Source organism: Podarcis cretensis (assembly GCF_951804945.1).
Source record: "Podarcis cretensis genome assembly, chromosome: 6".
Lineage (NCBI taxonomy): Eukaryota > Metazoa > Chordata > Lepidosauria > Squamata > Lacertidae > Podarcis > Podarcis cretensis.
In genome coordinates this window covers 54,489,648-54,513,131 of record NC_137175.1, presented here as the reverse complement: position 1 = coordinate 54,513,131, position 23,484 = coordinate 54,489,648, and the positions used below count along the sequence as shown (strand labels likewise).

General features: G+C 44.4%; 3 protein-coding genes across 6 annotated transcripts; 1 reads left to right on the top strand and 2 right to left on the bottom strand.

Moving 5' to 3' along the window:
- Nucleotides 1-453: 453 nt before the first annotated feature.
- On the bottom strand, nucleotides 454-6,844 carry NSUN4 (NOP2/Sun RNA methyltransferase 4). Its single transcript, XM_079982478.1, is given in 7 exon segments — nucleotides 454-1,133; nucleotides 1,723-1,847; nucleotides 2,860-3,014; nucleotides 3,747-3,901; nucleotides 4,941-5,344; nucleotides 6,225-6,391; nucleotides 6,394-6,844. Coding segments are annotated over 7 exon segments (1,449 nt in total). The 5' UTR covers nucleotides 6,560-6,844; the 3' UTR covers nucleotides 454-856.
- A 1,889-nt stretch (nucleotides 6,845-8,733) lies between these two features.
- UQCRH (ubiquinol-cytochrome c reductase hinge protein) lies at nucleotides 8,734-13,804 on the bottom strand. 3 transcript variants are annotated; one of them, XM_079982479.1, is made up of 4 exons: nucleotides 13,565-13,804; nucleotides 11,987-12,013; nucleotides 10,058-10,219; nucleotides 8,734-9,008 (listed from the first exon to the last, which is right to left on the bottom strand). In XM_079982479.1, the coding sequence occupies exons 1-4, from the start codon at nucleotides 13,613-13,615 to the stop codon at nucleotides 8,976-8,978; spliced, it is 273 nt and encodes a 90-aa protein (XP_079838605.1). In that variant the 5' UTR covers nucleotides 13,616-13,804; the 3' UTR covers nucleotides 8,734-8,975. The 3 variants fall into 3 exon arrangements, with proteins under 3 accessions (XP_079838605.1, XP_079838606.1, XP_079838607.1); XM_079982480.1 differs by having other exon boundaries at nucleotides 11,987-12,007; XM_079982481.1 differs by lacking the exon at nucleotides 11,987-12,013 and having other exon boundaries at nucleotides 13,565-13,801.
- A 63-nt stretch (nucleotides 13,805-13,867) lies between these two features.
- On the top strand, nucleotides 13,868-23,349 carry LRRC41 (leucine rich repeat containing 41). 2 transcript variants are annotated; one of them, XM_079982476.1, is made up of 10 exons: nucleotides 13,868-14,110; nucleotides 14,319-14,405; nucleotides 15,985-16,055; nucleotides 17,179-18,376; nucleotides 19,090-19,341; nucleotides 20,254-20,418; nucleotides 20,664-20,762; nucleotides 21,466-21,588; nucleotides 22,639-22,714; nucleotides 23,081-23,349. In XM_079982476.1, the coding sequence occupies exons 1-10, from the start codon at nucleotides 13,999-14,001 to the stop codon at nucleotides 23,313-23,315; spliced, it is 2,418 nt and encodes an 805-aa protein (XP_079838602.1). In that variant the 5' UTR covers nucleotides 13,868-13,998; the 3' UTR covers nucleotides 23,316-23,349. The 2 variants fall into 2 exon arrangements, with proteins under 2 accessions (XP_079838602.1, XP_079838603.1); XM_079982477.1 differs by lacking the exons at nucleotides 13,868-14,110; nucleotides 14,319-14,405 and adding an exon at nucleotides 14,431-14,786.
- The last annotated feature ends 135 nt before the right edge of the window (nucleotides 23,350-23,484 follow it).

The following is a 23,484-nucleotide window of genomic DNA, read 5'->3' as shown; positions in this document are numbered from 1 at the left end:
GAAATGCACTGCTTCTTCCAGCCTCTCTAGTATGAACAGCACCAGCCTGAACTCCCGGGGAGGCTGGAGGACTTTCCTCTGAAAATACATGCAATAAATTTGATGGTGCAATTATATTATGTCATCCACCAGATGACAGTTTCAAGCAGCCATGTCTAAGATTCCAATCACATCATGCATATAACCTCTTTCCTGCAGTAGCCGTTGGTTCCAAAGGTCTTAAGTGGCGGTTGAGCAGCCTATTAAGTCATTATGGACAGGAAGAAAGTATTTGTATCTTCACCCAAACACAGGGTCTAGATCAGGTAGTCAGTTCTCAGAAAAGTTTAGCGAACATTTAGAAAATGGACACTCCAACAACATATGTCTAATATGCAAGAGGAACTCTGCAAGGTGCACACTAGTCTTCCTCCTCCTGCGAAGTTTGTGTAAAGTATGCAAACAGAAAAAAGGTTACAATTTTTGCACATTTTTATTCTGTGCTTTTGGGATCATACTCTTCTATCTCTTGAGTGGTTTACATTCCACTTGCAGCATATGGGCTTATGTAAAAAAAATATTCCTATGCAGCCAATATACATGGCAGAAATCATGGGTGGTATTCAATGATAGTTGCACACATCAAAGGCTTGTAGACATGACTTCCACCCATCTGTAGAGTGAAGAGTTTGTTTGGTAGCAACCACAGACAGTGAGTAATGTGGGGGGTTTTTTTAATGGCACACAGGTGTGGGGTCAATTAAGCAAAATGCTGGTTTTTATTGCAAGCTGCATCATAGTCTTTATTCAAAAAGACAGGTGTCCAAGGGAAGTTGGAAATATCCCAGGCCACTTTTTGTGCTGTGCCATGCCCATTCTAATTCAATCTGTGCAATTTGCAAAAATACGTGGGTCCAAAGTTAGCTGTGAGATGGGGGAGGATGAGTTCCCCAAGTCTGCAGTCAGGATAGAATGAAAATGTGTTCTGGAACCGCTTTCGAAAACAGCTCAAGTCTTCAACCTGGATGCTAATGTCATGTTGGATTGCTAGTAGCTCCACAGCTCTCTCAACCACGTACTCATTCTGGAGCTGAGACAAGGAGCACGTTGAGTACACGACGTCTCCGCCTGGCTTGGCAGCAAGTATCCCAGCCCTGGGAAAGGAACAGAAAGAACTTTTTATTTATTTAAAGATTCACATCTCAAGACACATCAGCTTCACAAGACAACGTACAGAATAATTACACAACATGAAAACAACCATCATACTTTGCGATAGACTTAGGAGAATCTAACTTAGCAGCAGGAGATTACTGGATAATTACATTAAAGTAAGGGTTCCAATTTGGCTAGAACTCCAGGTTTTTAAAGAAATATTTTCCTAGTCACCAAATCACCTCCAGAAGAGTAGGCAAGGAAGCATTACTGAAGTTGGATCCTCTGAATTGTATTTAATTAACCTACTCAGAGCAGACCCACTGAAATTAATGGGCCTAAGACAATAATAGCAATGAATTTCAATGAGTCTACTCCAAGTAAAACTTAATTAAAAGCAACCCTTTGTCTTTTAAGCCACAAGAGCCATACACATTTGTATGTGGGCAGGATGGCAGGCAGACGAGCACCTTTGTAGAGTTTTGTGGACTCATTTGCAATGCTGTGAATGATTTAATAAAGCCCTAATGTGAAACCCTGGTGTAGCTCAAAAGTTAACATGTATCACATAAGGTCAGGATCACTTACACAAGCAGCTCCAGCTGGAGCATTGGCAGCATCTGACGCTCCCCCTTTCTCATTTGATTGAACATATTGTTGTCCTCTTCTACGACTGAGTGACGGTCATTTGTGCATGGTACATCCACAAGCACCTGCATGGGATAGAGGGCAAATATTCCAATTAAACTCGGTGGATTTTTACCTGTTTGTGCCCTCCCACACAGCTTGTCCCACATCACACAGCTTCTCATCAGGCTCCTTAAGGCACTACTGGATGATATCTTGGAGGCCATCTCCTGCCACTCACAACTGCAACTGTTCTTAAGCCTCTTGCGTGTAATACTCATACAGCCGCTGTGGTGTAGTGGTTAGAGTGCTGGACTAAAACCAAAGGAAACCCAGGTTCAAATCCACACTCAATCATGAAATTGCCTGGGCAAGTTTAGGCTCTAGTCACCATCTTGCTGTCTACCCTCACAGGGTTGTGAGGAGAAACCATATACACCACCTTGAACTCCTTAGAGCAGGCATGGCCCAACTTGGCCCTCCAACTGCTTTGGGACTACAACTCCCATCATCCCTAGCTAACAGGACCAGTGGTCAGGGATGATGGGAATTGTAGTCCCAAAAACAGCTGGAGGGCCAGGTTTGCCCATGCCTGTCTTAGAGGAAAGATGGGAAGTAAAAATAGGTAGATGACGTTCAAAGTATCCCAGAACTACACATTCTGATAACTAAAATTATTATTTTCCTACATCAAGGAAAAGGCTTGGGAATTATTATTTTTAATAGCTGGGTGCTTACAATAGAAATGGACTTCAGCTGGACTCTCTGAACCAAAGTTACATACATTACCAGTAAAGGAGTTATCAGATGTGGCAGAAAGTACAGGTCTTGGCTATAGACACACCAGATAATGTTCAACAAAGTATTAACTCTGAGTCCATTGATTTCAGGGGGTCCACTCTGAATATGACTAAGTTCAGTATCATCCATTGTCACAATTCCCCCCACCCCCGGCTAAAGGTGCAAATATATTCTAAAGGAGCAATCTGTGCTCTGTACAAGAGATGGGGGAAAGATCATACATTCAATAGCTGCAGACACCTGCTGGCGCTCTTCTAATGGGCTACTCCCAGTAATGTTATCTACAGCAATGCTTACCCTATCGTAAGTATTCATCTCCAGGTCACCCCACTTCCTTCCATCCCATGATGTAATCCTCACTATCTCGCTGAGCTCTTCCGGAAGGTAGCTATGGAGAATTTGACGCAGCCGACGAGTGCGGGAAACAGAGAGGTCATTGGCGGCCAGCTGTCCTAATGAAAGAACAGCAACAGCATACACCAAGGGCAGACAGATTCTCGGAGGCTCCAAATCAACAAGCCAAAATTTGCACATGACTGAGAAACAATGAATATGTTGCCAACCTCCTTAAAAGAAGACCCCATCAGTTTTGGCAGTGTGTGAATGTGTGTATGTGTACACACACACACACACCAAAAAAGTATATATATATTTTTGTCAGAATTAACAACTTGCCATACTCCGCCACCAGATAGACATCTAGGATGCTGGGAGAATGAGAGTCGCCCCATGTTGACATATAATAGGAAATTATATTTTATATGTTTAATGCAGACATAGTGCTGGGTGGGCATGTGAACGTGTGTGCCTTGAATATGTGTGTGCCCTCTGTGTGCGTGCACAAGAGTGTGGGTCACACCCACTCTTGGCATGTGGGGCCTGGAGAGTTGGCCAAGGGTGAATGTGGTGCTCTGGCCACCCCTGCTCTACAGAGAGAGAAGGAGCTGTTGGAGCTGGAAGAGGCCAGAGAAAATGTCCTGCTACCTTCCCTGAGGTGGCCTTCTGGAGAGTAACCTGTGTAATCAAAATGGCACTGCACCACAAGCAGAAGCAAACATGATGCATCACACCAGACTATCTTATCCTTTCAACTCTTTCCAGATAGATGTAGTAAAAACAGTTTTCACTAACTGGTCCTGTCTACACCATTTGAGCACCACCGGCAGCATAAGAATTCTACTTACGACAACATCCAGTCTGCAGAAGGGCCAGCATCTTTCCCCCTGGTGCTGCGCAAAGGTCAAGGACCAGGTTGCCAGGCTGCACATTGAGAGCCAAGACGGGCAAGACGGATGCAGCATCCAGAAGATAATAGCCCAGAACTCCTAACATGTCTGGTCTATGAAAAAAGGGAACAGATGAAGTTTAGCGTGGCAGGCACAGGAAATTTGAGCCTCAATTCCTACTTAAAATGCACTGGCAGTATGGAAGGGCTGCAGCTCAACTGTGGAGCATACGCTCTGCATGCAAATAGTTCCAGCTTGAATCTCTAGGTAGAGCTGGGAAAGACAAATGATGGAGAGCTGTTGCCAGTCAGTGTAGGCAATACTGAGATACATGGACCAACGTCTAACTCAGTTTAAGGCATATAACATTCATGCTCACGCACCCGTGCATGGTGGGGTTCTGCCAGTAAGAGAAGAAGAAGCGTTTGGATTTGCTATCCCGCCTTTCACTCCCTTTAAGGAGTCTCAAAGCGGCTAACATTCTCCTTTCCCTTCCTCCCCCACAACAAACACTCTGTGAGGTGAGTGGGGCTGAGAGACTTCAGAGAAGTGTGACTGGCCCAAGGTCACCCAGCAGCTGCATGTGGAGGAGCGGAGACGCGAATCCGGTTCCCCAGATTACGAGTCCACCGCTCTTAACCACTACACCACACTGACACAATATAATACCAGGGGCTTTGACACCATCTAGCTTCCCTTCCATCTATTCCATATTTTCGTAGGAGAGAAGACTGTCCCTACACTCAGCTTTACTAAGTGAAAAAAGTTAAGAAGCAAGAACTAAGCACCTTAACAACTGAGAGGCAAAAGATCCACTTGTTGTCATTGGCAGCAATCAGGTATTTTAGACGTTTGCAAGTAATGGGCAGTATTCAACCACTGCTGCCCATCAGAATAAGGAGTTCCACTTGTGTAACAGGACTCCCCATCCCCACCCCTCTGTGTGTGTCCTGTCCTGACGCTTCCCCAAATCTACTCTGGAGGATTGTGAGAACCCCAGAACAGATTTAGGGGGATGGGGAGGAGAATATTTCAATGTACAAGAAGAAATCCATGGGCTAAGTTGGATTCTGCCCAGTGCAATTATTTTCATCTTACAAATGCTGAAGAGCACCCCAACACCCACCTCCTCACCCAAAATCAGCTACAAACCTTGCTGGATGGAAAAGGCTGATATCTCCTTTGGGGAATGTGTAACATTTTATGTTGGGACTGATGGATATGAAAGGAGAATGAGGAGGTTGCGCTTGGGGCTCAGAGGGTTCAGTCTGAGTTTCTGAGCATGATTCAGGCTCACTGGCACCTTGCTCAACTGCAGAATCCAGGTCCTGCTCTACTTTTCCAGATTCCCAGATGAAATCTGCTGCCTGCATTTCTTCCAGTTCCTGGGTGACCTTCTGTGCATCACAGTAATTGTTGATAAGAGCTCCATATTTTTGCTCTGAGAGAAGACCGATGCGGATCGAGGGCCAGAGGCTGCCAAACTGTACACCATAGGTCATGTCGAAGACCCGCAGAGCCCGTCTGGTGCAAGGCACACGAGGAGTGGTGGATGCCTTTACATGGATGAAAATGTGCAACAGGTAAAATATTAGTGCTGATAATGTTTGGGCATTATATGCACCACACACCTCTTTACCATAATGTGGCCCTACAGTGCTTGGATGTATGACTGCATAGTGAAATCAAGACCAGGGCCAATGTCGCTGGCATTTCCCACCCATCCTGACATCAGGGACGGACCCATAAAAAGTCCTCCACCCACATCCCCGTGAGATAGCACCAGCAGGGAACAGCTCCCTTCTTATGGGCACACACACTCTATGTGGGTTCTACCATCAGGAGGTCCATATTCTGCACCTTACTCATACAAACTAAGCTATTTGTTCAGGTGAAATGCCATATTTTGCAACAGCCTCGAAGCTGTTTGTCACAACAGAAGAAGGAAAACTACAACTCAAGGAACAATGCAGGCTGGGGGCCAATGGCAGCTGGAGTGCAACATCCCTATCTAGAGCAGGGTTTCCCAAACTTGGGTTTTGGACTACAATCCCCATCATCCTAGACCACTGGCCCTGCTAGCTAGGGATGATGGGAGTTGTAGTCCAAAACCAGCTGTAGTGCCAAGTTTGGGAAACCCTGCTCTAGAGAATGGGCTCCTACCAAGAAGCCTTCTCTAAAAGGGCCAGGCAAACACCCTAACTTAATTTCACATAACGGAGGCCACGGCAAGCGAGGCAGGAGAGGCCGGATGGCAGAGCCGGGACAAAGTGCCGAGGACTGGACGGAGATCGGGGTGGGTAATAAAAACACGGGGGGCGGAGGAGGCAACGCAGCGGGGACCCGCTGAAGGGCACGGGGCGGGGCTTCACTGGGCTGGGCATGGGAGGGCGCCGCAGAAGCTGTGGGTCGGGGTCCGCGTCCCTCGCGCCTCACCCATTTCTTCTTCTGCGCGTGTCGGTGCCGGCGGGGAACGAAGGCGAAGGACGGGACCGTCGGCAAAGCCGCCTCTTTCCGCAGCAGCTGCAGCAGCAGCCCCTTCCCGCTTGCAGTACGTGCAGCCGCCATCGCTCGGCTCCAGCGCCAATGAGGACAGCCCGCCGGCCGACGCAGAAGCTCCTCCTCCTCTTCTGCCTAGCGTCGGGGCGGAGCGGGCATCTTTTCCGGTGGACGCCGGGTTGCCGGAGCCTCGTGCATTTTGCGCCAGGAATGTACCGCAAAGGTGTCGGAGAATTCGCTCTTGCCGAGACGCGTGCCGCCGGAGGTTTCATTTCAAGCAGGTCGTTTCGGGCACAGGTTACCACGTCTTGCTACCTCTAGCACAGGCATGGGGAACCTGTGGTCCAGGCCTTCTGGGTGGGACCCCAACACGCACGGCCAGTGGCCTAGGTCTGCAGCAGGGGCAGCCGACGAAGTGCCTTTCACTGCAACTCCCAGCAGCTCGGGCACCATGGCCAAGGGCAGAGGATGATGGGAGTTGTAGTCCAAAACATCTGGTAGGCACCAGCCAGGTGTCCTTGGTCCAGCAAGTTTAGGGTGACAGAGCCTAGAGACGCAACTTTTCCATTTCTGGCTGCATGGGTCTGCATCTGCTCTTCAATTATGTGAAAACCAAATGAGGAGCTCATTTTTTCTTCCCAATTTCAGCTTGATAGCACTGTGGGGCTACACCATGATGATGTGTGTGATGTGCATAGTGCCCATAATAGAGCAGTCGCAAACATGGAATGTTGGCTCATCAGCAGAATTGATATTTTCAGTGCTGAATTGATATGTAAGGTAACCCAAGTTTGTTTATGACATTTAACAACTCTTCCTTAGTTTAAAGAAAACTCCTGTGTGATTTTAAAAGTCCCTGCAAGCCACCCTGGTGAGGCATGTCCTTGAGTAGCCAGGGCTGACGGATGTAGTCCATCTGGAGGGGACCCAGATGGAAGACTGGTCCTAAAGTACAGACTGTCCTAAAGTACAGTGGTACCTCTGGTTATGAACTTAATTCGTTCTGGAGGTCTGTTCTTAAGCTGAAAGCGTTCTTATCCCGAGGCTTGCTTTATTAATGAGGCCTCCCACTGGAGGCACAGGATTTCTGTTCGCATCCTGGGGCAAAGTTTGCAACCAGGAGCAGCTACTTCCGGGTTAGCAGAGCTCGTAACATGAAGCATTTGTAACCAGAGGTACTACTGTATATCTGCCATTAAAAGGTAATTCACTGGTCTCTCACATGAAACAATCACACCTTCAGGAATCTGTGTCCTCAAAGTGGAAATCTACCCTAGAGGTTTTCCGTAGGATATCGTTACCTCAAATTAGGACACCTATCCTTTTTAGCAGTTGTCTGACATTCAAAAATTAGTGGCTGAAGTTTCTCCCAGTTTGTGTCAAGATGTCTGCAGGTCAGGCAGACACTAGGTTGTTAAACTGGCTTCTGATCAGCTTCCCTCTTCTCACACACTCCTGCCATTCCAGAGGTCCGTGTGGCGTTGCCAAGGACTCTTCAGAGGTGCTCTTACTTCAGATACGGCTGAAACCTGACCAGATCGTAAGAAAAGGCCTGACACTGATGAGACTGTAGCTCTGATGTTAAGAAAGGAAAATGGGGGCCCATGGTACAAAACGACAAAATAAGCCTTAGTAGCTTGCCTGAACATGTTGCAAACTTGGTACCATGGTCATCAGAATTGTTTGAAATAAAAGCAGCTAGTGTAGGAACTCAGCTGATTTGATTCTGCGTCCATCTTCCACAGTGGGGAGTTATTTCCTTCCTAGGATTCGTTCAATGTAAGTTTGATGTTGGTATAGGAATGTCTCCAGCTGTACAGGCAAACACAGCTGCTAGGCAGCTGCAAATACAGCTGGGATAGACACCACATAGGCAGCATGTGAAGCATGGGAAAGATTACATATAAGCTTTCAGGTTACATGCGTGACTATGTAGACAGAATGCAATTTAAAAATATATCTCACTAAGAAAGGTTCCGCTCATATTATTATTATGTAAACATATCTACATGATCTCTTCTAATCTGCAATCTCTTCTAAATTTTGGATTCTATCTCCCACACTTACTATAAAAGAATAGGAAGATGCATATTATTGAGAGAAAGAAATGGACATTGTGGAAAGAGGAGGTAGCCAGCAGCACACACAGGACTATATTGTTTAGGACCCTAAAGCCACATACTGTCCACATACAACCTACCTAACCACCTACATCCTTTCCAATATTTCTTTCACCTATACTATACATACTGTTCTGACCTCCTCTTTGGTTTCTCCCTCACAGTTACTATTAAGGATATTAGTTGCTGTTTTCTGAAGATCTATATACAATTAAAAGTTTTCAATGTCATGAAAAAATGGATCCTTTGCATTACTAAATTGCCTAATTTTTTATGTTTAACTTCAGAGCATGCTAAGATGTCTTGGCTGTCATAACAAGCAAACATTTTCACATTTGACAGGAAATATCTTTAATATCAGAAGTCTACAGAAACACTTTGTTAAGCAGCCACAAATCTTCTACATAACAGATGTATCCTGATGGCAACTCTTAAATTCTCCCAGAATTACCACAGAGCTAGTTGCATTCACTTTCATATCACATGTGCAGAGCTGCATGTTTACTCAAACTGAACACTCAGGTTTTCATCAGCTATGCATGAGGACGACACAGGCTTATATTAACATTTATTTCAATTTGCTGAAGAGTTTATGAGCCACCTGAAAAACCAAAAGATGAACAAATTAAATTAACAGGAGCTTCTTTAGCAACACATACATTAGTCCTAATAGCCTTCTTTAGGCATTATACCCAAGAGAAATATGTGATGGGGGAAGCTGGAATGAATGTACTAGCTCTGTCCCTTAACTTTTCCCATCTCCCACCAATTTGGGGAGGGTGAACTTTTGAAACAGGGAGCCTCCTGTGCTTGTCGAGACTCCACACACATTTCAGAACCATGGAAAACCAGTGTTCTAAAATGCACACAGTGCAAAAGGCTCCGCACTTCAGGAATTTATCTTTCAACTCCCACAGGCAATCAAATGGAATGGAGGGCAAAGCTAGCACATGTTTTATTCAGTATAATACCTGAGGAGGGCTACTGTTTTGCTCCCTCTGGGAACCAACTGCATTCTTGCACAATATATTCTTGCCTACTTACAATCAAGAAAGCTGGTTACAGAAAAATGTACTTTAGAAGCAACAAGCCAATATTTCATAAACCTCTGTATCGTTATTACGCAACACTCCTTTGTAATGTTTTATTTTGAATTTTTTAAAGATACTATTTTAGGATATTGTTATAAAAATCTTGTAAGTTTATGTTTTCTTTTTTCTAGTTTTTCTTCTTTTGTCTTATAATTCTTTATATTTTTAATAAAGAATATTAAAAAGATAATATCTTAGTTTCCTCTTGGTAATGTTGCTTTGAATGTATACTTTATATTTGACCTTCTTCAGTAATGTTTTATTCTGGATTGTTTTATTTGATGTTTTAATGCAGTGTAAACCGCTTTTGAGATTTTTCCTTTAAAATATAAAGCTGTGTAGAAATGAAATCATTAATAATAACACTTCTATAAAACTAATTTATAAAGCTGACAGTGTAATTCCACACCCACAAGATAAATGTCAAAATAGTACTTCACTTCAGTTATTCAATCTATATTGACATTCAATAAAGTGTCTGTGGCTCAACACTGGAGAAATAAGGTATTTGGCCACAGAATACTGTTCACACTTAGAAATTACTCTGAGACAAACTTACACAATGGTCTCTAGCATGCAAGAAGTCAAAGAGTTCCTCTGTACACTTCTCCTCTGTATGGGACTTGGATGACACTCGAGCATTACACTCCTCTAAACGTTCCCGAGCTTTCACACATTTCTCAATCTGTTCACAATGCTCCCTTAGAGTAGTTAAAGGATCCTGGACAAAAAGGAAGATATAAAATAGGCACAGTTAATGCAAATGAGTGATTGCTAAGAGAGAGGTTCAACTTTACCACCACAAGCTAGAATATAAAAGCTTGCTATAATATAATCATCCTGGATAGATGATAATGACAAGCATACAAATGATGAGATCTAAAATGCCAGGCATTAACAGTCCTGTTGTCAAAATATTCTACCTCTACACTTCCAACTTTAGTGTTAAAAGGTAAAGGTAAAGGTACCCCTGCCCATACGGGCCAGTCTTGACAGACTCTGGGGTTGTGCGCCCATCTCACTCAAGAGGCCAGGGGCCAGCGCTGTCCGGAGACACTTCCGGGTCACGTGGCCAGCGTGACATCACTGCTCTGGCGAGCCAGAGCTGCACACGGAAATGCCGTTTACCTTCCCGCTGGTAAGCGGTCCCTATTTATCTACTTGCACCCGGAGGTGCTTTCGAACTGCTAGGTTGGCAGGCGCTGGGACCGAGCAGCGGGAGCGCACCCCGCCGCAGGGATTCGAACCGCTGACCTTTCGATCGGCAAGTCCTAGGCGCTGAGGCTTTAACCCACAGCGCCACCTGCGTCCCCAACATTAGTGTTACAGTCAGGTAAATTACAATCATTTTTCTAAGGTAGAATAAAGAGCCAAAACAGGATTATAAATAAGGAGCATGTGAACCAGGCCTAACTTAAATGAGGTGCAGAACCTGTATATGGATTCTAATCTAGATGGCTTTCATTCTTGCGCTAGACTGTGGGCGAAATGTTATGGTTAAACCAAGCTGTGGGTGTTTGATAAATATCCTCCTTAACTGCAGTATTTGAAAGTAGGAAAAGCCTATGATGCAGTACTACACCACATCTCACTATATAAAACGTTCAAAATAGATATGGAGAAGAAACAGCACTTGTATCACACTTGACAAACACAATTTGTTTATTGATTTATCATTTTGTGACTTATCAGTGCCTAGGTGAAAGTTATATACTGTTGGGAAAGCAAGCAAGCTACACCCAAGTTTGCCAGAATCCATATGTACTCCTATGCCAGTAAGTATACATATGCAGAAACTGTTGTGGGACTCCAGAGATATTCAAAACTATTTAAGTTGTCAATATAAATATCACTTATTAAACATTATGATCCTGAAGACAGACAGGATGTGAATGGCACTTTCTGTATGGCAAAATGTGATGCAAATAACCTTTCTACAGCAAAGTAGCTATGTATTAAAACTTAACTAATGCACTTTCAGTTCTGAACCAAAGTACAGGCATACCTTGGAGACAGTGCAGGTTCAGTTCCAGACCACCACAACAAAGCAAATATCGCAATAAAGTGAGTCACACAAAACCATTTCCCCCCAAGTGAATATAAAAGTTATGTTTCCACTATACTGTAGCCTATTAAGCCATGCCTCCCCCCTGACTGCAGGAGCAGGAGGGAGGGAACCTCAGTTCCAGCTGTAGCTAGCTCTACTCCTGTGGCCTGAAGAAGGTCATCAGGGAGCTTCCTTCCCCTGTAAGTGGTCAGGCTGCCTGCAGCTGCACCCAGGTCCTCATAAGGAACAGTATCTGTGAGACGCAATAAAGCAAAATCTCAATAAAACAAGGCATGTCTGTACTTCCCTACCCCCAGCCTTTTATACCTTTCCTTGGTTTTCTAAATACAAATAGGACATTTTATGGACTAGGGTTTAAGAAGTCTGCTGCTCTCAAAGGATTAATCTTTCCCCATTGTCATTATAATAAAGTTTACCTACCACAAGCTCCTCTTCCTCCTCCTCCTCCTGGATAGAGATGCAAGAAAATAAGAATAGACTCGTAAGTGTCATGATATTTCCATAATAAGAGTATACTTAACCATATCAAAACCAATTCCACTTATTTGCATTTCCACTATGTAGTACTGTACAACTTCTCTTTCATAACACACACATATGTCTGTTATAACAAAAATGTCTGTTATTCCTAGATATTTATTTAAAAGGGTCCCTTCAAACTGATATTCAAAACCAATGTATATGTACATTTTAACAGGCTGGAGTTTAAACCTTTCACTAGGCATCTTTCTAACCTGTTAGGGACTTGGTGGCAAGAGGTATAGTGACCACAGTATTGCTGTGGAAATAGGCCCCCCATGCTGAGGGGAAATTATGGCTTAACTAGAACCAGATCAAAACTCATGGGAAATGCTCCAGCTCTTCATGCACTGGAGATACCCTGTCAAGGAGCAGAATGGAAATAAGGCTAAGCCACAGGTCTTATTTAAGAAAGCCTCTTAAATATGGGTAGAACAAACTGAGAAACGGATGTGGTAAAGACTGATGGGAGAGTCAGAGGCAGCAGTTTACTGAACATACTGTGAAGCAACATAATATGGGACAGGATAAATAAAGGACTGTCAGCCACAACAAGCATACAAATACAGTTATAGTGGAATTCAAGATATAAACTGTAGCAATGCTGAAAAGAACAGCAGCTGTATAATAGTTAATATTTGCAACCAGAATATTACATCAGGCACTGGGCAGAACACATATATTAAACAGCAAACCTCTGGCAGAGACCACTTATTAAAAAGAAGGGGTAGAAACCGCTGATCTCTTACTTGAAGAGCAGAACACGTGTGTGCACATATACACACGGAAGTCAGGACTTAATGAAAACCTGTTAAGTTTTAATTTTCACTGTACTCCATTCTGGGCTTCGGAGAACAGATATTTGGCACTATCTGTTATAATGGTGACAAATAAATATAAATGAGAACAAGCAAGATGGGAGGGGGGAAATGACTCGGAGAAGGGAAGGATCAAGGGGGGGGGAGGAATAATAAAAAGAGGGCCTCTGGCACGAGAGAGAGAGAGAGAGAGAGAGAGATTAAACTGCGATTATCAGGAAGAAAGCAGGGGAGTGTCGAGAGGAGACACAACGAAGACTGAATTCTGCCTCCAGTCATGGGTCAGCTCTGGAAAACCCAGAAAGCCGGTGGCGAGGGAGGCATCTCGCCCACGGCTGTTTCTACCCCACCCGCTACGGCACTCGGACCGTGTAAAGAAGGCCCATTGACAGGGCAGGCCTATAAGCGTCTACTCGGAAGCAAGTCCCATTGCGTTCAGCAGAGCTTGCTCCCGCGTTCAGGGCTGCAGCCTAAGCCATGAGCAGGTCTCCAACGGTCGCTCTGTGAGGAGAAGAAACGAAAAAGAAAAGAAACCCGGAGGGAAGAGAGGGAGGCCCAGAGGTGGGGAGGCTGGAAGGAGGGGGAGGGAAAGCACACCATCCCGCATCCCGGAGGCCAAAGCAAAGATGCTTCGCCTCGCCGGCTCCCGGGCTGCGCTCACCTCGGGGTCCCCGCTCCGGCCCTCCAGCGCCTTCTCATCCTGCCGCCCCATCGCCGCAAATCTCCCTCAAGCCTGGCTCCGCTTCCCCAGAAGGACGCCGAAGGGTCACCCGCAACCTCGGCGGAAATCCCGCCCACTCACAGCGCGCTTTCCGACGGCGGCGACCTTCTTCAGATGGCTCCCTTTCTCGACGTACGCGGGCGGGGTGGCGGCGGCGTCCTCCGGCGTACACATTGCTTTTCGTGACTCTACCAAGATGGCCGCCGCCAGTTCCGCTAAAATGGCGCCGAGGGGAGGAGGGAGGAGGAGGGGCGGGGGAAACAGTCGACCCGCTCAGTATGGCAGCATCATACGTCCGCATAACAATGAGTGACCTTCCCAAGATGGCGTAGCCCATCCCTGTTCTCGCTGAGTAGACCAGGAGCCTGAACAGTATGGAGGCCAAGTCTGCGGAAGAGATCTCTGATCGGAGCCCCCTCAGCCTGTTTGAGCTCAGCGCGGCGGCAGTCAGCTCCGCCATGGGACGCGTGGAGAGAGAGGTTTGGGGTAAGAAGGGGAAAGGGAGCCAGCTGGGACCGGCTCTGATCTCTCCCGAATTAGGATTTACGGGCACTTACTGTGCTTGCGCTCTTAAATGTGAGGGTCTATCCTAAAGGACGCCAGGAATCGGGGCACCCTAAATAGGCCGCGGCACCTGAAACCCCTCCTTTCTCTAACTGAAATACAGATTTCTCTTGATTTCTCCCCGCAAAAGCACTTCCAGGTCCGATACTTCAAGGAATCTTGCCTCTCCTTAACATCTACTACCTGGAGCGAATTGAGGAGACCGCTGTGAAAAAGGGTGAGCTACTTTGCTGGTCTGGAGGACAGGCGGGGATACAATAGTGCTAGCAAACTGTTGTCTGCTATCCTAGTTTCTCTCTAGTGCATTTAAAAAGTTTATTTTGTTCACACTTCACCAAGTGTGCTTAATTCATTTTGTGGTTGAGACAAATCCTTGCTCTCCATATTCCCAAATGTCTGTTGCCCTGGTGTCAATAAACTGGGTTGAGTGTTTTTTTCCCATTCTTGACAAGGGTAAAATGTGTTGAACTGTATATCTTGTGCATGTTTACTCTAAAGTCTGCTCTACTGATTTCAGGGAGGCTTGCTCCCAAGTAACATCAGAATCTTAGGTCTACTCAAAAGTAAACTTATTGAATTTACTGGAGCATACTTTCAGGTAAATGGGGATTAGGATCACAGCATAAGGGCGTAGGATTGTAGCTTCAGGCAATATACTTACTGAATTCAACAGCACAAATAAGCTACACTGATCAAAAGCAGATGGGTTTCAGGACATAGTTTTTAGCTATTATTTTTTATGATATTTAAGAGCTTTATCAGAACCTTTTGAGCAGCAGACAACATACAGTACTTTAGTTTAAGAACTCAAGTAGTACAGTAATGAAGGGATTAACTTTCCTACTATCTCAGGGTTGAGCATATACAGAAGGTCCCAGATTCAGACCTGACAACTGGACATAGGGTTAGAAAATGCTGCTCTCTGAAACCAGAGCTATTTTTCTAGCTCAGTATAGCCTATAAAATGATTGGCACCAGCTTTCTGAAACCAGAGTTTCAGAGAGTTGGTGTCAGTCATTTTATAGGCTATACTGAGCTAGAAAAATGAAAGGCCTAAATCTATATATGGCAGCTTCCTATCCTATATTCCATATCCAAATCCATGGTCACAGGTTGGCAGTGGACTAGTCATTCTCTCAGCCTCACCATCTTCTCAGGCTAAAAAGTTAGTCTGAGCTCCATAAGAAAAGAACAGATATCAAGTAATATAGTTTCATGCTGCTGCCAAATTCATTTCAGTTGGATTTGGGAAATAGTTGCAACAGGAGAGGTTAGCAGATTGGGCTAGATCATGAGCTCCCTTACAATTTTGTAACCTTTGCTGAAGATATCAAATATTCCTATTATAATTTAATAAATCCCACTTTTCAAGATACACCCTTTAAAGTATCTGAATAATGATTCTTAAGAAGTGCATAATGCACTTTAACATGAAGCCTGTCTTGATTCAAATCTCAATTTGACTGAGGGCTTGCTGGATTGAGTAAATGTCATTTCAGCATAGGGTTCCTGTGTGCAAAATGGAATAACCTAACAGATAACTTCTATAATAAACGAAAAACCCTATGCAATAATTTCAAGTCTCAGTGTTTACATTTGAAGCCTAGTTTTGACACTGAATTTGCAGCTTCAGCTATTCTGAAGTCTGGTGCTTTCATCAGAGATGGAATGCTTGCTTTAATTATGTTACAAGTTATGTGTAATTAGTTAGGAATTTTACCTGTATGCATATAATTAACGGTATAGATTTACATTTTAATAGTCGATTTTTAAAAGTATGTGTTATGTTTCCTCAGGTCTCTCAACCCAACCTATATGGTGCAAGCTCTGGTTTGACATAATGAAAACAAGACCTTCTAGATTAGAGGTAGGTTATGGAGGCAAACTACAAAGCTGACATACCTGAGACAACCAGGTTTCCCACCTTCAAGGCTAAATGGATTTTATATCTGCCAACTGTGATTATGCTTTGGATCAATCTTAACTGATTTCAATTAGACTTATTCCAAAATATGTGTAAATGGGAATGCAATCTAAACCAGGGGTGGGGAACCTTTTCAGTCCAAGGACCACATTCTGTTGTGGACAATCTTCCAGGGGCCACTTGCCACTGGCAATATTTTCCCCAGAGCAAGAGAGTCAGAAAGAGGAGGGTTGGTACCTGGAGCACCTGCCAGCGGCAGCACCCAACTGGCAGCTATTCTTGGTGGCCATTCCCCAAGGGAAAGGCCAGCAGGGCAGGGTGTGTTGGATGTGGTTGCTGGAAGGTATGGGGACGGGGAGGAGCTCCCTGGAAATGTCTGCTGGCTGCATGAAATTAAGTGGGATGGGGAGACGCATCTGGGCCCAGGTCAGAAGATCCCAGCCCCTACTATAGATAGTTCCAGTTTGTGGAAAGCAGAGTAAACGAGAAGTTAGCCTCTCAAGTTGGGTTCACACTAAGGAATTAAAGAGAAGGATTTCATGAACACATGCAATTTGTTTACTAAGATTATTAGGAGCCCAGGACCTCTGTTGCCTTCTAATTACTACAAAATTAATGTATGGTTTGGACTGTCAGAAGCTCACACAATTTTGTAACCTAACTGCAGTGAGAATGTGATTTACAGGCACTCCTGTAAATCTAGGTCTTAGATTCCATTTTGTTTTTACTTTAAAATGCTTAATAAGATTTCCTTTGTCCTGTAAATAATATGAGGTTCTCACTGAAGTAGTAAACCTGTACCTAGGCTACACTACTTCAGACTAGAATGAATGCTCCTCCATACAAAAACATCCTCACCCACAGATAATTAGATGTCAGGGAGAAGAATTTGTGCATAGCTTTTTCTCAGACTTGAGTGTTTTCCATCTTCAGGGATTTCCCCCCTATGTATACCATCACATGACCCCCCCCCCCCCCTACCTTTGGTATGCACATCAGCAGGAACTGTGATGTAAGACACTGTGGTGCAATGAATTTATCACAGTTTGGTTCAATTTGATTGCAGAGCATCAAGTGTTGGAGGAAGAAGTTCATTGAAACTTTCTTCTCAAATGTGCTGCGTGGCATCCTGGATGTTTCTTTACACCAGCGCCTAAGTGACCCTTCCTTTTTGCCCCTGCTGCACACTTCGCGGCATGTTACCCAGCTTACCATCTACAACATGCTTGAGGGAGTGTCAGAGCTAATGGCCAAACACAATCAAAGTGTCCTAGAAAACTTGGCTGTCTCCCTCACATCCCTGACATTCCGTCACCTCCTCTCCTCCAGTCTGTCTACTAGGCAACAGTTGAGTGCGTTCCTTCATCGCCTAATTCATCATGGGGCTGTGAACCACCTCTCTATGTATTCTTGGCCTGACCCTGACCCAGCACTTTTAGCCCTCATTCTGAAAATGAGTGCTGGGGTTTGGCACCCTGGAAAAACACTCCTGGACCAAGAAAACCTTTGCCATCTGTGCAGAGAGAAATGTGTTGACCAGAGCCAAAAGCTAGATGAAGAGCCTTGGGGTTCAACACAGCTATTTCAGAGATCAGTCAGTGGCCAACATAATAATAGTGATCTGAGGAATGAGAAACTGTTACCTAGTGTGCCTCAAGAATCTCTTCCGGGCTTTCAAAATGCAGTAGAATTGGCCAGAGCTAGCAGCGAAACTCTAAAAGCCCCGGTGGGATGCAGTTTGGGTTGCAATTCTAGGCAAAGCAAAATGCAGCAGAGCTCATGTTCAGAAAGTTATAGTGCTGAAGAGGGATCTGTCACTTTTATCCCAGCAAAGACATTTCAAGATGTCCCTACTTCGGAAAAATATCAAAAGAGGCGTAAAGTTGTAACAGCAAAAAAGCGCAGCTGCCATCAGAGGAGAAGCAAAGTCCCTGCAGAGTCAGAAGACCTTTACGACTTTGTCTTTGCGATTGCGAGGGAAGAGGAGGAGAATACACCGTGTAGCGAAAGAAGGAATGCTAAGGAGGAAGAAAGCCTTGCTAGCTGTTCCCGTCTCTCAGAAGAGGCTGCCAGTAGTTCTGGTATGGTTTGCACAGAGGGAACCCGATCTGCTGGGATGCCTTCTCTGAAAACAATGGGTCATTTCCGAAGTGTGTCCACGCTGGAAGTGTTCTCCATCTCTCTGACCAGGAATACGTGCCAGATGCTGGGGAACCTGCTGAGCTCTTGGGTGTCTTTAGAAAAACTTGTTCTGTCTTTGAATGGTGAGTGAGAAACCAAACATTTGTCTTCCAGTGTTTTTAGCAAAGCAGAGGCAGCTTTCTTTCTTTCTTTTTTTTTGAGAGCCACATCGACCCATATTTCAGGGTGTATCAAAATGAATTGTAAGCAAAGTGTAAAGGGGGGCATGGCAACTTCATTTCTCAAGGCTCCTTTCCTAAAGATTTCCCCATCATTTTTTCTATCCTGTTTTAAATAGTTTTGTATCATTCATTATTAAATTCAGATAATAATAAATAAATAAATAATCCATTTTATTTATTCATTTCTTTAAAACCATGCACCACTTGGGTTGTAGAAAGAAAACCTCAAAGCAGTTTACAAAATTTAATGGACAGATATGGGTGAGGCCTTGTAGGGGTGTGAAAAACCTTTTGGAATCAAGTATCATAGTGGGGTACCTACAGGAGTAATCAGTAAAAAGCTTTCATTTTTTTAAAAAAACAAAACCCTATTATTTTAAAAAAACTTTCTAAAAATAGAAAATGGGAAGCTTGAGAAACACAAAAACCCTTTTTACTTCATGGCATCATATCAGGGGACTCACTGGAGTAGTCAATAATCCATTCTTTTTAATGACAACTTTGGGAGTGGGGGGCTTAAGGACCACAAAAACCTTCAGGGGGTGATATATGATGTAATAATCTTGCTGTGTGTTTTCACTGCCTATTCCTGCCTCTTAAAATGTGTTTTCCAGGCTTGGGCCCCGGCATCTTCAGTATCCTCTCTGGGCTCCGGGCCCTGTCTCGCCACAGCGATTACCGCCTCCGTGTGGTGCGCATCAGTGACATGTTCTCGCATGTCCCCTGCATGAATCTTGTTCATGCTTTCCTGAGTGCTGTGCCATTACTTCAGACCCTCTTGGTCAGCTTTGATCTCAAAACCGCAACAGAGCGGGGCAGGCCGGAAGAGAGCTGGGACTCGTCACCCTTTGAAGAAGATATTCCAGGTAATGCACTGACCAGTTCCGGACAAACATTTTATCATTCGCTTTCCTTTCCTGCATATGTGAGATCATTTAATTTTTCATTTATGCACTGCAGTGGCCGCCTAGTCACTTCAAATTTGCTGCTTATCTTGCAGCCTCTTTTTAAGGAGGCTCCTGCCCTCTCAAAGAGCAGAAAAGCATTTCTTTTTTGTACTGTCTGCACAGTCAATGCAGTGGATGCAAACAGCTCCTGATTGTTTTGGTACAACTGCTGAGATAGAACACCTTGGCCTGCTAGAGGAAGTGAATGATGTTAGTGATACAGCCTGATTTGGAATCTGATTCTAAGTCTTCTTACCTAGGTTCATTTCAGATCCCATCAGTCCCAGCCAGCATGGCCAATGGTCAGATATAATGTTGTACAGTGGTGCCCCGCAAGACGAATGCCTCGCAAGACGAATGCCTCGCAAGACGAAAAACCCGCTAGACGAAAGGGTTTTCCGTTTTGGAGGTGCTTCGCAAAACAAAATTCCTATGGGCTTGCTTCGCAAGACGAAAATGTCTTTCGAGTTTTTCCGACTTTTTTTCCCTCCCCCCCCTTTTTTCTAAGCCGCTTATCTGCTTAGCCGATAAGCCGCTAAAAGCCGCTAATAGCGCTAATCCGCTAATCCGTCAATGGGCTTGCTTCGCAAGACGAAAAAACCGCTAGACGAAGAGAATCGCGGAACGGATTCTTTTCGTCTTGCGAGGCACCACTGTAGTCCAACAACATGTGGACAGGTTCCTCACCACTGCGTCCAACCATGGTGTGGTGGCTCAGGAAAAAGCCAGCTTGCGTTCTCCCTCTTCCCCCCACTTTATGTGCCTTAATTCATTACTTCCAACTTTAATCAAACAATATTATTGTTGTTGTTGTCTGTCCCCCCGATCTAGAGAGCCAATTGGAACACCTTGAAATCAGATTCCCTAGAGAGCCTCTTCAGACAAGTCTCCTGGTGCCTGTGTTGAAGGCCTCAAGGTCTCTCCAGAGCCTCTCTCTAGACAGCGTTGCAATTTCCTGTCCTCAAGAAGTTGGGCTTCTCCTACAGGCACTCAAAGGTATGATGGAAGCAATTTTGCCTTTTCCACAGCTGCTCAGCAATTTTAGCAATTTGCCAAGAGATAATAACATCTTTGGTCCTCAGTCAGCGAGGCATACAAGATTATTGTGTGAACTGCAGGCAGAGCTAAACTAGTCTAAAGCATTCTTTTCAAGATCGTCAACATACATGCTACTGAACAGGAAAACTGTAAGCAGCAGGGGGCTCCATGTTTTTTCTCTTAAGATCCTGTTTCTCTTGCAGAGTACAGCCCAAGCCTGAAGAAGCTAAGCTTTCATGATGTCAACCTTTCTGGCCACTCAAAAGAAGTCCTCCTCCTGCTACAGGATCCCATTCTTCAAGGTACATTAAATGCACTTACCTTCTCCAAACTGGTATTGGCTCTTATCAGCGACCACCGTTGCAGGCAGTCAAGGAGGAGATTTCTGCAGAGGCCTGTAAGTTTTGTGGTCATCCTGTTTCAAAAACTGTGTCGTTTCAATTTAATAGTTTTGTGAAGAGCTGGATTTTCCCTCATACAGTGGTACCTCGGGTTAAGAACTTAATTCGTTCTGGAGGTCCGTTCTTAACCTGAAACTGTTCTTAACCTGAAGACCACTTTAGCTAATGGGGCTTCCCGCTGCTGCCACGCCGCTGCTGCGCAATTTCTGTTCTCATCCTGAAGCAAAGTTCTTAACCCGAGGTACTATTTCTGGGTTAGCGGAGTCTGTAACCTGAAGCGTCTGTAACCCAAGGTACCACTGTACTCCATATAGCTCTGAAGTTCTACCTGATGGAGGTTGAGTGGTGTCAGAAAAAGAAAGCTAGCACATTGTGACGGAAAAGTTACTTCACACCTAAGGAGGTGTATTCAAAAGGGGTGTAAAGCTTAGAGAGAGAAGAAAAGAGTGCTTATATACACTGTCCATTAGTATATCTTTAAGTCTCCTTACTGGATTATCACTGTGCTTTCACTCTGTAGTGCTGCCTTCATTGGGCTATGCATGCAGTGAATCCAATTGCAAACCATAGACAGGAGGAACATTTTCATTTTCTCTTGCAATAGAAATCACCTTTTCATTCTGTCGACTGTTTGAAAACTGCACTGCTGAGCTCCTGTCCGAAATAATAAACGTCGTGAAGAAGAACTCAACACTGAAGAGCCTCAGACTCCCTGGAAATAGGCTGGGTATGTACAGCAACTATCCTAGAATACTTTCTCCACCTTTCTGGGGAGGGATGCTATGCTATCAAGAATGTTGGTACTTTTGTCCCCTGCCCTTCAAGCCCAACTGGCATAGGCTGAGGACTTCAGGCACAACTATTTTTTGACACATGTAGCCTCTTGCTTACTAAAATTCAGGCCACACTAAGTCGGTAAAGGTTGCCCAGGGCAATTTTTGTCCTTTTCCAGTTCACCTGTCCAACTAGCCACCCTTTCTAATTTGGTTCCTGAATGCTAAATCCTTCAATATGTGGGGGCTTTTATGTTGCGTGCTTAAATCATTGTCTAGTTTCAGAATGATCTGAAACAGAATTGGTGCTGAATTATGTCTGCTGTAAAGTTAGTCTACACATGGAGCAGAAATAAGTGGAAGAACTCAGTGGTGTAAACAGCTGCTTCACTGGTCACAGGAGGAGTCATGCTTCATGAGAAGTATTAGACTCACTACTGCACCCTTTAAGGGCGTTACAGAAGGCTAATGGAAAGCCACGCTTTACTGGCCTTGATCATTTGAAAGAGAGGATTAAGAATAAGTTACGTAACTTGCACTGAGACTTTGCAAATGACTGCCAAAGGTAAGTATGTGTTCTCACGTTGCATGAGATTAAGCATTCAGTGCTTAGGTAGCTGTGTAAGGAATATAAGCCACTGCCAGAATATCGAATCCAACTTCATTCTTCAATGAGTGGTAGAATGGGTTTCACCACTTCAGATTGCACATAGGAGCCTCATTTTAAAACCCTGCATGGCAAGGAACAAGCTGGGTCAGAACTTTAATCACCAACGTTATGGAGGTTTATTACCATGTTTCCATGGCAGAATATTAAGAATTGTAAGTTCCTAATCTCCTGCCTGAAGGGATGCAGTCTACTATGGCACCTCATTATGCTGCATGAGTAGACCAGGCCTGAGTGCTGCTGCTTTACTATGGCTTCACCATTTACCACTTGCAATTATGTGCTTTATGTATCCCCTAACATTCATAGTGGGTTTTCTTCCACCCCTCATTATTAGGAAATCACAGGCTTGTTGCATTGGCTGACATTTTTTCTGAAGATTCATCATCTTCCATCTGTCATCTGGATTTAAGGTAGGTTCTTCCTCTGAACACAGAGCCCAATTGGGAAGGGGGCATGGGGGAAAGAGTGGTATGTCTGTACTAGGATCCAATGCTCAATCATATTTTCATTCATTCACCAATTACTTTTAAAGAAAGGTGTATTTCCAAGGAAAATGTCTCTTCCTAGTATATTTTTCTGAAGCTGATGTTGGGAAGCATTTATACTTCGAGTACTTGAACAATTTAATTGTTCAATGTCTAATTCATATTAATATGAAACCAAGTGTTTTCTTAGTGTAGTTACTGTGATGGGGGGGGGGGGTAGAGAGAACCATTATTCTGTTCAAATGTCATCTGCAAACAGCAATGAACTAGTCTAACCCTATTTTCCTACAGCTCTAACTGTATCAAGCCTGCTGGACTCCTGGAGTTTGCCAAGAAGCTGGAGAATTACATAGCCCAACGTGGAGAACAAATCAAATTCACAAAGCTGTGCCTCTATCAGAACTGGCTGGACCAAGATACCGTAACTGCTCAAGAGGCTCTTTGGCGGCTAAAAGCTATGTGCAGCATAGTCAGTGACATGTGGGATTCATCTAAGGCCTTGGCTGACTATATCAGTGTGATGTGAACTTATCTACTAATAAAGCTGCCTAATCAATTTACCAGGATTCGGTTTTCCTGTTTTTTCTAGGCAGGTGCAACTGTAACTGGGCTTACTTGATTACGAACACAGATTTTTATAATCAGTGTCAGCTAGGGAAAATGATAACAGAATGCTTAAATGGCTTAAGTGAATT

Bases quoted from the DNA above. Each gene is read 5' to 3' on its own strand.
- UQCRH (XM_079982479.1), bottom strand. From the start codon at position 13,615: ATGGGGCGGCAGGATGAGAAGGCGCTGGAGGGCCGGAGCGGGGACCCC. The intron at 10,220-11,986 runs GTAGGTAAACTT...CTTTTTGTCCAG, and splicing joins AGGAGGAAGAGGAGCTTGTG to GATCCTTTAACTACTCTAAG. The intron at 9,009-10,057 runs GTAAGTTTGTCT...TTGGTTTTTCAG, and splicing joins TGCATGCTAGAGACCATTGT to GTGGCTCATAAACTCTTCAG.
- LRRC41 (XM_079982476.1), top strand. From the start codon at position 13,999: ATGGAGGCCAAGTCTGCGGAAGAGATCTCTGATCGGAGCCCCCTCAGC. The intron at 14,111-14,318 runs GTAAGAAGGGGA...TCCCCGCAAAAG, and splicing joins CGTGGAGAGAGAGGTTTGGG to CACTTCCAGGTCCGATACTT. The intron at 20,763-21,465 runs GTACATTAAATG...CTCTTGCAATAG, and splicing joins ACAGGATCCCATTCTTCAAG to AAATCACCTTTTCATTCTGT.